The 14,397-nt window shown below is 37.9% G+C and overlaps 1 protein-coding gene across 7 annotated transcripts in view; it reads right to left on the bottom strand.

Annotated features, from left to right (window-relative positions):
• Abca14 (ATP-binding cassette, sub-family A (ABC1), member 14) overlaps positions 1–14,397 on the bottom strand; it is a 121,428-nt gene that overhangs the window by 33,326 nt on the left and 73,705 nt on the right. For 5 of the 7 annotated variants that reach the window (XR_003946550.1, XM_017312271.2, NM_026458.4 and 2 more), the window contains 4 exons: positions 13,702–13,954; positions 13,364–13,568; positions 8,788–9,010; positions 2,410–2,571 (listed from right to left, as the gene is read on the bottom strand). Coding sequence is in view for 6 of the 7 variants with exons in the window: in XM_017312271.2 (XP_017167760.1) it covers positions 2,410–2,571; positions 8,788–9,010; positions 13,364–13,568; positions 13,702–13,954 (843 nt within the window). In the remaining variant the exon portion in view is untranslated. Of the gene's footprint in view, positions 1–2,409; positions 2,572–8,787; positions 9,011–13,363; positions 13,569–13,701; positions 13,955–14,397 lie in introns of those variants that run through there. The other 2 variants (XM_017312273.2, XM_017312274.2) reach the window with 2 other exon arrangements.

Here is a 14,397-nt window from a genome sequence, read left to right as displayed (position 1 = left end):
AAACCACATTCTAAGACACGTTAAGCTGAATTCGTGACCATCTGACCTGTGTTGTAATACTGAAGGGAAGGGTCTTTAAGTGGACATCCAAGAGCTTCAGTGTGTCATAATAGACACAAAACATCTAATAATATATAAGCTGCAAGTAAAACTAAGCATCCAAGCAAATTAAAAAAAAAAACTACAATGCCCTAATCATGGGAGGATAGAAACATTTATTTTTAAATAGGAGAGTTGAAAAACAAAGTAAAAAACAGGCATGCAACAGTAACAGAGCATTGGAAAGTTACATGGAAGAGCCCAGAATGAGCCATCCAGACTACAAAATGTGCCACATGGGGAACAGAGAATAGGAGAACATGGTTAAAATATAAAATTTTCTCTTTCTTTTTTTTTCACTCTGATCAACATTACTAATCATGAGAGATATGCAGCTCAAAACCACACCAGTCCCACCTCATTCATCCTGAACAAAAAGGGTGAAAATAACACAGGGCTTGTGAGGATGTGGAGGGAAAGGAAGGGTCACTATTGGTTGGATGTAAATTAGCAAAGGAAATGAAACCATGCATGGAAGGTCCTCAAAACCTTTGGTGCAAAATTACCACAACTCAGGAACAGCAGTCCCATGTTCATATCCAAAGGAAAAGGAATCAAAGAGACATCTGTGTTTCTGTTTACTGCAACACTCCTCACAGAAAACAGTACATGAAAAATATTGTCTGTCACTGGAGAAGCAGGAAAAGCATGGCGCCTATGACATACAAACGGGGGCTACTACTCATCCATATAAAAGGGCAGACTCCTGTCACTTGTGATAACCTGAGTGGAGCTAGGGGACATTAAATAATATAAATCAGATGCAGAAAGACAAATATTGCATGTGGAATCTAAAGTGAGGTGGACCCCATGGAGTTGAGGCTAGAATAGTGTTTCCTAAAGACAATTGATGTTTCTAAAATAATTTGTCCCTTCCACTTTTGTGAAGAGATTTATTGTCAATGCCCTCTTGTTTTTTGATGTTATAGAGTTATAGTAACTGTTACTTTTTAAAATTACAAATGATGGTATCATTTACCTTTTCTATTTTAACTGTAGAGTATAAAGTTGGACAAATTATATTGTTTTCTTTGAAGAGCTACCCTTTTTTTCCAGTTGCTTTCTTTTTATACATTTATTCCATTATACTTTTTGTTTTAATATTTTTTCTAGCTTTTAGGTATAGAAACCATGTTATTCAATGTATACATATGCATATAAACAGACTTATGTGGACTGTATATAAAAGTTTACTGGATATGCATATGACTTGTTAATATGATGAGTTACCTATGAGACAGAAATCCTAAACATGTTTTGGTTGCATCATATGAGTTTTGATGTCTTGATTTTATATTCATTTACTTTAAAATATTTTATAGTTTCCCTCTGGTCTGTTTTCAGCCAAGGTGTTATTTTGTACTAAATTATGATGTGTCATTTCCTACCATTTGAAGATGGTCCAAGTTATCTGTCATTAAGTAAGCATGCATGCACATGTACACACTCCCAGTAGCTTCCACATGCATTAAAGAGAACCATTCTGTGCTCTGTGGTGTGCATTGCTGAGCATTCTATGCTTAAACATGAAAAACATATATTCTGCTGCTATTGGATTACTCTAAAGGGAAAGATCCACTTGTACATCTGGTGGCTAGACGTGCTTGAGTCCTGTGTGTCTCTACTGATCCCCAGTCTTCTTGCTCTATTAATTCTTCTCAAAGAAGAGCACGGAGCTCAAGACATCACCGTGAAGTTATTTTCCCATTGCTGCTCTCAGATTTGGCTGTAAATTCCTTAGCTGTTCTGAATTGACGAATGATGCTGCATACCCAATGTGCTTCCACTCTCATTTATTCTGTAAGTTATGTGTTGTAGTTGTTGGGCAAGCCATGTGTGTGGTGGGAGTGCAGCCTCCTTAGATATCTGAGGTTCGGGTGTTTATCCTACCTCTTCTAACCTTGCATCCTTTCTCATACCACTGAAATAATTAACCTTTAATTAATTACTCATCCACAAATACTTAAGTGTCTATCATGTACCCAGCCCCATATTAGACAAGAATTAATGAAACATTAATTTCATATCTTCCTTTCAAATACCAGTGTGTAGAAGCAGGCTGACAGAAACGAAAATCCAATGTAGAATGTAACCAATTCCCCTTTGTGGAGACCCTTCTCACTAGAGGGAGCACATACAAGTTTAAATCTCAGCTAAGCCTGTGTTTTGTAACACAGTGTAGGCTTCTTTCTCAAGAAGAGTACAGTGAGCAATAACTTGAGTTTTACAGATACACAGGGATGACGAAAGTCATTCACACAGACTAGTGTTTCTGCCTCTGATGGATCTTGGAGAACCTCAGATACTTACTTTGACTTTTGCAACTTGGAATGGTATTAATATATCCCAAAGAAGAACATAATTTCCTTATCTCGTGGATGTTATAGTATTTGTAGATACTCATCCCAAAGTTATAAATGGGTAACAGCAGCATGGAGTTAAGTATGAGATTCTTAGTACTGGTTTTAATATCTGTGATTTAAGAGATAACAATAACATGCTTTATATAAATAAACACTGTGGAAAAGACCTCATGTTGACTAAGTTAAAGTAAGAAAATTACAAGGCATAGTATTAGTCTCAAAGAATTATAATTTCTTGCCACTAGCTAGTCTACCCTTGATGAACCCAGAACACAATTTATTTCAATGATTACATCTTTAGGAAAGTCTTTAGAAAAAGTTGATATGTATATTATCTGTCATCTGAAAGCAAAAGAAGAACAATATTCCTTATTTCCTGCACTTTCTCTATTGTGTGCCTCATGAAGAAGCAACATTGCATCAGGCATGGTGGTATGCACTTGTAATCCTAGAACTTGAGTGCTAAGGTAGGAAGATCAGGAGTTTGAGAGCAGTTTGAGCTATATAGTGAAAGTTTTAGGCCAACATGCACCACAACACTAGACTGTGTCTCAAAAATTACTTAACTAATTAAGGGAAATTTAGACTATGACTCAATGGATAAGAAATGATTGATTAGTTGAAAGGAAATATATCTTTAAAGCAACAAATTTAAAGCTGAGAGTTCTCTAAAGTAACAGAGTATAACAGCTAGTAAGTGCATGAACAAGGGCATAGGAAACACAGTAAAGGGCTAGTGTTCTGAAGTCACACTTTTGGACTTACAAAACAAGTTCAGATTGCTGGGTATAAAAATAAAGTTAATTCTGGGCAAAATACATATTAATTACACAAAAGAATGTTTTATTGTGGCATTTTATATTCTGATGCATTATAATAACCATATATAACCTATAAATTTATCTTTACGTATTTATACAAACAAATGTGGCCACCCATTGGGAAAGCAAATAGCGGAGGATGAGAGAAGTCCTTCTGAAATTCACTGCTTTTTCAGTTGTTGACATCATGACAAGCCTATTATAACGAAGCCCATAGTTGCAGTTAGTACATATAGACTTGAAGCCAAAAATAGGTTGGGATATTGACTGCTCACTTTGGGAGATGCCAAAGCTTATAGGATAATGTTAAAGGTTACTCACTTGGCACCTATCACAGTGCATGTAAACATTGTCTTCTAAAGAGTAAAGTGACTCCATGGGAGTCATTCCATTTCCTAATCTTCAGGGATACTGAACATCCTCTCATGTAGTTGGTGCTTGTATATCTTCCCTGGAAAATGTCTCTTTAAGGCCTTTCACACATTTTACTGGAGGATATCTGTTTGTTTGGTTTTTTTTTTTTTCATTGCTGATGGGTAAGAAGTCATTGTATTTTTTAAAATAAACTAGATTATAATGGGTCTTTATCAAATGTGTATGCCGGAGATATTTGCTCTGATATGGTTTGCTGTCCTTTTTACTTATGCCATTTGGTGCGCAAAGTGTTTCATTTGGTGAGAGTCAGTTCACATTATTTTTCATAGCTTGTACTTTTTGTGTCATGCTGTCATGTTTAAGAATAAGTGGCCAACCTCAGAGATATCTAGTCCTGATTGCTTCCACTAGCTTTACATTTCAGCTCTGACATGCAGACTACTGAGCTCACTTCTGTCCATTGTGTAATGCAAGGCTCAATTTCACTCTGCAGGATGTAGACACTCATTTTTCTTGATACAACTTATCAAAGACTCTCTATTCCTAGATGGGTGATCTTGAAGTCTTGTTGAAAATCAAGAGACCCTGTAAGTGAGGGGGTTTTATATCTGGGCTTTTTAATGGATTCATTACATTATCTATACACATTATATACTTTTATTGTCACACTGTTGCCATACTATTTTAAGGGCTGTATATACACAGTACGTTTTGACGTCAGAACCTGTGAGAGGTCCACCTTCATTCCACATGAGTCTGAAGTATGTTTTTCTCGTGTCTGTGAAAATCAATACAGTCAGAATCTTTCTAAGGCTCCTGCTGGGTGTGTCTGTCAGTTTGCATAGGATCTTAGCTCTGTTGGGTTATGGGATCTGTAAACTGGGCGTCTTTTGATTCTCTGTTCTCAATGCTGTTTCATGATTTTTAGTGCACAAGTCTTTTGCCTCCTTAGAGTTTTCTGAAATATTTTCTTTAGATCCTATAATAAATTAAATTTCTTTGAGATCATTTTAGGTTGTTTGTGGAAGATGTAGAGAAATTAGCTGATGTATTAGTCTTATTAGAAATTAGCTGATGTATTAGCCTGAAATTATACTGAGCTTTCTCTTTAGGTATAGTTAGATTTCTTGTGAACTCTATGTGGTTTTCTCCATATATGGTCATATTTTAATAATTATACAAAACAATATGTTTCAGGATATTTTATGCATGTATATAATGTACTTTACTCACACACATACTTCCTTCTCCCCACTCAAACTGATCCCCTTACTCTTCCAATATGTTTTCCAATCACTTCCATTTCTTTAAAAGGGCTATTAATGTATCCTGTGTATGATGTAAATCACATCATATATACGAATACTTTTGGATGCTTTAATTTCCCTATTTGGGGTTTTGTTGTTGTTCCTGGCCTTAGGCAGTCTGTTTTCTATCTTAGCTGTAATGTCACCTTCTACACATCGAAGAGTCATTTCATCAGCTATAGTCCTTCTGAGCCATACACTGTTTCTTATACCAGCTGAATTGTGAGCACGGCGAACCAGAGACTGTTCTCTGAGCAACCCCTAGTCAGAGCAGAACAGACCAACACAGAAATGTGTGAAGAAAGCCTGATTCATTTCTATTACTGACAAAGATCAGGGTTCCACACTGGTAGCATGAACTCCAAGATTTCAAGACTGCCACTAAGCTGGCAAAGGGTCAGGCAAGACACATAGCCATGCCACTAGTCTTTCTGGTTGTCTTATATTGCTTCTATATTGATCCAATAATTACTAATTTCCATAAACATTTGATACTTCCCAGAGCCCAGGAAAGGTCTGTTCTGATAGCTTCTATTTCATTTTCTTGAAGATTCTATAAGGAGGAGGTGGGTGTTTGGTGGTAGATATGTAGCTATTTTGCTGATAAATAAACTTCTGAGCTAAATTTTCCTATACTTTTCATTACCTCCATTTTATGGTAGTTTTCAAAGCATAAAAAGGTAAATACAGTTTGTAACAAATCCTCCTATGGAAACCATTTAGATATTCCTATGACTCGTTTTTTTCTCATTTTTAATTCTTTGAAAGTTCTGTACAGTGTATTTTATCATATTCACACCCTTATTTCTCCCAGATCCATCTCCCTTTTCCTACTCATTCAAGTTTGTGCTCACTTGTTCTCTCTCTCTCTCTCTCTCTCTCTCATTTTAACCCTTTAAGCAGTTTGTACTGCCTATATACTCTTAGTTGTTGGCTTTCACTGGAAGACAGTCAATCTACTAGGGGCCACACCCTTAAAGAAAACTGACTCTCCCTTTCCCAGTAGCTATCAACTACCAATAGAGTTTTATTTGGCTTGAGTGTGCCCAGCTTTTGTGCAAGCTGTTTCAACTGCTGTGCAACTGCCCCATGTGTCCAGAAAATAGTTTCCTTGTAGTTAACCATGGCCTCTGGCTCTTAAAGTCTTTCTCACTACTCTTCTGGCATGATCCCTGAGCCTTGGAGAAGGAAGTGAAATACAGATATCTTGTATCTCACTTGAACTGAACATTATGAAGTCATTCTCTGCACTTTGATTGATTCTTTTATTCTTATGTGGAACTTCTGAAAATCTCGAAATATTCATAATAAGAGATGGTACATGTGCATTCAGATGATAACTTTATGGTGACCGAATAGTATTTTATATTTTTGCTGCTTTTCCAATTATGTAGATGGTTCTTTTTCTCTAAAGCTACTGTTTAGCACAAGTGTAAAGTTCAAATGATAAGCAGCAATGATTTTCCTAATAAAGAAGAATAAAAGCCATCTCAAATCGGTCTATCTTGAATTGCTTCTTGAACCCCTGACATGTTTTATAGGACATGTAACTGCCAGGGACCAGCAGGAAGTTGGCGGGGTTCCCAAGAGGTGAGGGGGGAATGAGTCAGGTGACCCTGAAGTTCTGGTTAACGAGCAATCAGACTGCTTCTTTCTTTTTACAGGTTTTTAAAACACAAAGACAGACTAATGATTTTCCAAGAAGTACAGATTATACCATGTTGTCTCCAAACATGTTTTTGATGTTTCATTACAAATGTCTAGGTATTACAAGTTCAGTCACAATTAGAAAATACAAATAGGACAGATTTTATTTTTTTATTATCAGCTCTATAACTGCATTTCAACGGATCTAAAGAATGTCTCTGCCAACACAAACACATTTATTATATGACAGCCTGCTTTTAGACTGGCAGAATTTGCAGTTTTAAAGTGCTCCAGATAAACAGAAATATCTGAACCCATCTTTTTATGGGTAGAAAATATTGATACCTATCTCTTTTTACTTATATCCTTTTCTTATCTGTGCTATTAAGTAGGAAAAGATTATGTTAATCAATCTATCTTATTTGTTGAGTTGTATTCCTCCAGGGGCATATCCTGTAAGACCCCCCCACACCATCTTTAAACTACGTTTTCAGAGAGCCCTAAGTGTATTGTAAAAAGAGACTTAGAATCTGTTTACCTTGTATCAGTTATACTGTTTGAGTTTACTTAGGGGTGGATACCCTAAGAAGATGCCTGAAGTCAAGGCCTCATAAAGAAATTTCTAGCATCCTAGTGCTTATCTGTGCTCATCACTATCTCCGGGGAGGGCATAAGGAACACTTCCAAATAGGCCCAGATAAATTTGTTTCCCTAAAAGCAGAAGGGAAGTCAGTTTAAGACTTTCCTTAAAAGACTCAGACATAATTCTCTCAGGAAAGGACATAAAACGAATCATAATAAAGAAAGTCCGAAGAATGCAACATGCAGAGACCAAAACCTAAAAGTGAGAGACAAAATGGCAGCAATCGCGGTGATCACAGTGTTCAGCTCAGCTTGGCTGGAACTGTGTCAAACAGCTGTGCTGGCTTCATGACTTTCACTGTTTCCAGTGGGTATGGCTGTGCCACATAACAAGTAGTCATGTTTATTTGGGACTCTTAGGTACTCTACGTGGTTTTTAAAATTGATACAAATTACATACTAGAGGTAATTTGTTACACCGGAAATAGGAAATGGGAAATAAAATAGAGGCTAATTGATAGCAATGTGATTCCTTTGGAAAATGAGACTGAAGAATAACTTCTACAAATTAGAGAACAATTTCTTTCATCTGGCTTAATTAGTACCCCTTGAAAATTACATAATAAATGTTAAACTAGTCTCATGGTAAGACAAAACTTGATGGCAGGGAGTCTGTTAGAAGCCTCCTCCTCCTGGTCTCTGCAGCACACATTGCTGAATAACTTAAAACAATGTTGACAGTGTGCTTTGGTGAAGGAGTGGCAACAGTCCTTAGTCTCAAGTGTTCCTGTTTTTATCTGTCACTGCTCCAGTCAGTTCTTAAATGCCATGATCTTAGGAGGAAGCCCAAGAAAACAAGGCTCCCCACCTCCCGTTTTTTATTGGTTATTTTACTTATTTACATTTCAAATGTTATCCTCCTTCCCAGTTTCTCCTCCACAAACCACCCATCCTTTCCCTCCTCCCTGCCTCTATGAGGGTGCTCACCCACCCACCCACCCACTCACTCCTGCCTCAGCACCCTAACATTCCCCTACCTGGGAGCCTCCACAGGGCCAAGGACCCCCCTCCCAGTGATGTCTAATAAGGTCATCCTCTGCTACATATCCAGTTGGAGCTATGTGTCCCCCACCTCATGTATACTCTTTGGTTGGTGGTTTAGTCCCTGGGAGCTCTGGGTGTGTGTGTGTGTGTGTGTGTGTCTGGTTGGTTGATATTGTTGTTCTTCCTATGGGGTTGCAAACCCCTTCAGCTCCTTCAGTCCTTGCCCTAACTTCTCCTTGGGATCCCCAAACTCAGTTTGATGTTTGGCTGCATGCATCCACATCTGTATTGGTCAGCTCTGGCAGAGCCTCTCAGGGGACAGCTTCACCAGGCTCCTGTCAGCAAGTGCTTCTTGGTAGAAAACAAGGTCTTAAGAGAATGGTTGGTTTAGTGATATTAATGGCTCAGTGTGTTCTTCATTGCACTCAATATAATGTTACAATATTAAAGGCACTCAATAAAGTTTGTTAAGTAATGTTTTCCCCTAAAAGTCATCTTTCTTTATTTACAGGAAGCACCTGAAAGGAAGAAACTTTGTAAATCCCTTACCTGGTATGATTTGTACCACAGCATCCACAATTATACTGATAAACCCTAAACAGTGGTTGAAGACAAAGATCTTGATGTAGGCATTGGTGCTGTTGTTGTACCAGAAGCTTAGTAGGTAGATGAAGGGGATAATAGACCAGCCAAACAACATGAGGATGAACATTGTGTCCAGGAAGTGGTATTTCTCCAACAATATATCCACATCAGTGTATAGGAACACTACCTGAGAGGGGAATGGAAATACAAAGCAAATGGCGTGTATTAGCTACTTTCTATGTTGCTGTGTTTCATGTCCCTGGCGTCTTGCAGAAACTTTTGGTAGAGGTGCCTTGTCTCCTGGCTGATGAGGAGGCAAGGGACTGCTGGAAATAAGGGCTGAGGTGATAATGTTAACAATTTGCCCTAAATGACCCATTTCTGCTAACTAGACCCCACCGCCTAAAGATTCCTTAGCCCCCAAGTAGCTATACTAACAAATGAACTGTGCATCTTTGTGTGGTGGTTCAGGTTCTGACCGCACAGTATGCAATACCTATCCTGAAAGCCAGGAAATTTAGTGAAGGAAAGAAAAGGTCCCTTTGGTGGAATTGACTCTTCACCAGCCAAATCATTCTGTTGATGTGCGACTTCCTGACCATCAACCATTGCCACTGCACTTGCCTTCCTGCTTTCATCTTGACTTAGAAAATTTTCATTCCATTCTCCATGGAATCAAATTATCAAATTGTATTCTTTCTTTTACTCCCAATTCCAAGTACACCCACTCTCAATCTCCGTGTTTTTACAAATCAGTTCACTTTATGGAAGAATTTTCTTTTTTTTCTAAGGGATCTACCATTCACCATTATTAAAATCGTGCTGCACTTATGTTGGCTAAGTTAACTATGTTAGTTTAAATTTTCTTATCATTATCAGGTTCTACAAATAAACCAATGTTAAGCTTGCTTCAAAGGTCAATTTAGGATAATTTTCACCAGTCTCTTGTAGATGTTGGTTTATAATTGATAGCACTTCCCACACCCCAACCCCACCCCCAGTATTTGATGGATTTTGTAAATAAGGCAATTCATCTTGGAGTTTTCCCCCTTTTAAAAAAGTTTCCATTACAGATCCCAATAGAGAATTAGAAGGAATGCCAACAGATCAAATGGGCAAAACCTGGGAGAAAGATGTAAAACTAGAAAACTCCAAGAGTATAAGGAATGAAGGTTCTGTTTGCTTGCTTGTTTGTTTAAATCCTCAAATCTCAGAATTAGTAAGACTATTTATATTTTCTACTTTAGCATTTGGGGTTTTGCTAGATTTTTAAACATTTTAATTTCTATGAATATGGTAGGTTATTTAAATAACTTTAGGTAACTACTTCTTAGTCAACTAAAGGGTGAAAAAATAATCTGAGATCTAAATCTTTAAAAATGTCTTTATAAAATAGTCTTGATGAAGAATTGGTGGGAAAATAGAGAATCTGAGGGGTAGTTTTTCAATGTACTTTCTGGGGAATGAAGAAAAGGGAGACTGAGGATCACAGAGGCCGTAACACAGTCTCTGTAAGCAAAATTTCTGACTAGATGAGGGAGACTGCCCTACATGTTATCAGCTACCAGAGGAATGGCTCAAGACTCTGAAGGACAAAACGTCATGACTACTCTGTGATAATTCCATTTTACTGTGTGGCTCAATAGAGAGTTAGGAGGAATGCCAACAGATCGAATGGCCAGCACGTGGGAGGAACGATGTAAAAATAGAAACATATACCCACTCAAAGTGATCCAGATAAATTTTTTTCCACAACAAACTTGCACACACACCACACTTGCATTTGACATAGCTACTGAGATAATAAATATGGCTAAAAAAGAAAAGGGAGGAGTGCACGTGGCTACTATAATGGATGATACTTTGTTAGATAGTTCAGAAATGGCTACATGAGAGGAGTTAGAATGGACCCAACACAAACGACTGATAAAGGAGTGACAGGTGTGCTGACCGCACTTAGTTGACATCGCACACTCTCTTCACTTTCCAGAATAACAAGTTCTGCCCCTGAGCAGGCACAGCTATGGCGTGCCAATTTACACAGATAATAATAACGATAGAGAGCATCTGCTGACAGACAAAGGGTTTCAAAAATAATTTACATTTCAAAAAAAACAACTAGAATTTTTAATACCTGAAGAACAGACATGCGAACCTGAAAACAAACAAACAAAATGTCACGAGGAGACACAGCATAAAACAAGGTTCATAAGATAGAGGAGCTGCCAACAGATCCAAATGAAAACTGACTGAATGTCCAGTGCTAATCTCTTATGAAAAGTAAGTGAGAAATTAAGATGCTTGATCATAGTAGAGCAACACACTGGTGTGCTAAGCTTCTGAGGCCCTGGAGCTATAAGAGAAATTGAATGGCAATAGCTCACATGATATAGTTAATCACATATGCATATTCATCTTCAGGACAGGTGGGAAAATAAGGGTTAATACATACTGACTGGAGAACAAATTAAAATGGGAGGAACATAGAACAGTATGATAATATTAACCCAGATATACAGATACTTGTTGACTCTAGTTGTAAGGCTAAGGTTGTCAGTCTGAAAAATAGATTAATGCCAAGATTATACTATTTATGAATGACATTCTAAATATGACAACTAAAGTCTCATCAGGCACACTGTGCAGTTCCCAGCCCGTAGGCTTGGTCCTGGTCTAGTCTGATCAGCCCAGCTGAACCATAACCTGTCCATACACATCTAACCTCCATGCCTTGTTCAGGTCGCACATCCCATAATCAGTCTATCGAGTTCCCTTAACCCTCACCTACCCACATCCTATCCAATATTCATACCTAGTCCAGGTTAGACATCTTGCCCAGCTGCTCAGTCAGATCAGTCTGTCATTCTCAACCATCAGGCCCAGTTATGCTCACAAATTCCCTGCACCAGTCTCATCTGGTGAGTCACCAGGACCCCAGACTACTTGTGCCATATTCCATGTCTAGGCCTAGCCCAGCCAGTCAATAATTCTCTGAAGCCTCACACACCCAATCTGTGCGGGACCCTCAGGTCTCCCCTTGGCTATTCAGCCCATATGTCAGACTAGATTGAGGAAGCTTAGACTCTCACATCAGACATACAACCAAACAAAGGTCTCACTGCAAAAACACAAATAATATGAAAGGGCTCCCCCCACCCCACCCCCAAGTCTACCAATCCAATAAATATGGTGAGAATTACCTAGATGAACTCCAGGACACAGAACTTAAAGGCAATCATAAACTTCAAAGATTCAAGAAATTTAAAGAAGACAAGACTAAGCATCCCAATAATCTTAAAGAGAAGAGAAATAAACACATGATCGATACCTAAGAAAATATGATATATGACTACATGACATGATGAGAACTATCCAGGGTTTGAAAACTGAATTCAGTAAAGAGATGAGAATATAGAGAGAAGCTGAAATGAAAAGAATTGAAAACCACAATAATCCAAATACAAAACTCAGGGGAAAGGCTTGCAAGTAGAATGAACATGGTGAGGGCGGGGGAGGAATATCATGCCTAGAAGATAAAGAACCAACTTAGACCATGCATGCTAAGAATATAAAAAATGAGGTGGACACCCAAAAGGAACATACAGGAACTGGGGGGAGCATGAAAATACCAAACCTTCAATAGATGGAGCAGAATCCCATTTCAACTGCGTAGACCAGATCTTCCACAAGTTCATAGGAAAAACCTTCCCCAAATTAAGGAACGAGACACCCATAGGGATACAAGAAACATACATAACACCAAATAGACAGGATACCAAATACCCATGGAACATTATAGTTCAATCACTACACAGAGAAATGGATTTTTTTTTTAACTTTGACTATGGAAGCTCACATATCCTTTAAAGGAAACATAAATGTGGCTGTGGAGAGAGCACCAGGTAATGAAAGTGACAAGTGTAAACAGACCAATGTTTCTCCTGGCCTTGCTTATTGAAGACTGCATTCAAAAATCTATTTGGTATCTATTCTATTACCTGTGGTCTTCAATGCAAAAGGATTATACCTACACAAGTACATACACACATAGATACACAGACACACATAAACACAAAAAAATTAATGGCCCATAACATAATTTAAAAATTTCTAGAGAAAGGATTCAAAAGCTGAGTACAAGGCTTTTGTTGGTTTGCGTTACAGATGGGGAAACGGGGGAGTAGCAGCAAAAGGAAAGGAGCTGTAGTGTTTGTTAGTATACCGCTGGTCTGTTGTAACACATCCTTATCTACAGAATGAAGGTTTGAAGGCAGTATTGCTGGCCAAGTACGTCAGAAATGAGCTTTCTTAGCATTTTAGTTATATATATATATATATATATATATATATATATATATATATATATATATGAAAGATTTTTTTTTTACTTTGAGAAATATTCCACAATAGTTTTTCTAACTTGATTAGTCAAACCATTTTTTTTTAATCTGGAAAGATGTATACTTTAGTAAATGTCAGACAAGTAGAAAGTGTCCATGATGTATGACAGGCAGCCTTTAAGACAAAACAAGTAACTCACCAGCAGCAAGACACAGGCCACGAAGTGGATGATGAGGTCCCACAGCAAAGCGGAGAGCCAAAAATTCAAGGTATAGACACCACTCACAAACTGTATGTGCTTTGCTTTGCTAACTCTCTCAGTCACTGTCATGAGGCAAAAGCCACTGGTGAAGATACTCATCCCAAAGAGCAAGTTAAAAACTATCTGGATTCCTGATATGCTTCTATAAAAGAATGAATAAAGGTCACCCAAGGGTGTAAAGGCAAGACTGACTGCTAACAGCAGCATTTTGTTACAGCTAGAGTGAGGCAGGAAGAGAGGATCAATTTAAAGTATCCCATTTAACAAAAACATACCTTTCATTAGATTTGTCTTTGGTGACACGTTGAGGCTGAGGGTTGTTGGAGACTGTAATGGTGGCATCAGGGCCAGAGAGATACTTATAAATAATGTTGTCTAATATCGACAGAGATAACGGTGCTGCATGGTATGCCTCATTGTTAAACCAAAAGATAAATGTCTTTTCTTCTGTGGTAACATCAAGGGAAAAGGCAACGATGCACGAGTAAATGCAGTCTTTACTTGTCAGCAAGTAGTTCTTCATATCACCTGGAACAAGGACAGGAGAGTGGTCATGTTGTCAGCTGCGATGAAGAGCACTGACCACAGGCTCTAAAGAGAAACAACACAATAGTTTGACTTGTCTGATGTATTTTCACTCTCACATGCTTCAAAGAAGTCTCAATGTATCTTGGCTATTCACCTTAAGAACTCTATCACTTAGCCATACAGATTTTATAATTTCTAGCCCAGTTTCTCTAAAAGAAAAAAAATACAGGCTAGTGACAGTAACACTCTCAGATTTCTTCCTTATTTTCAAAACTTTCTGTTTCTACACAAAAATGTTTGTAAGAACTCCTACTTCCAGCTTTTACAAATTAACTAGAAGAAAATCAAACCAGTGCTCATAGACTATGAAGACGAAATAAAAACATAAAATAAGTCTACATGAAAAAAACAGAGTTACTTGGAATTGTGGATATTTAAGAGGA

This window comes from Mus musculus, chromosome 7 (assembly GCF_000001635.26).
Source record: "Mus musculus strain C57BL/6J chromosome 7, GRCm38.p6 C57BL/6J".
Classification (NCBI taxonomy): domain Eukaryota; kingdom Metazoa; phylum Chordata; class Mammalia; order Rodentia; family Muridae; genus Mus; species Mus musculus.
Note: the sequence above shows the minus strand (reverse complement) of the source record. Positions and strands in the feature narration are given on the sequence as shown.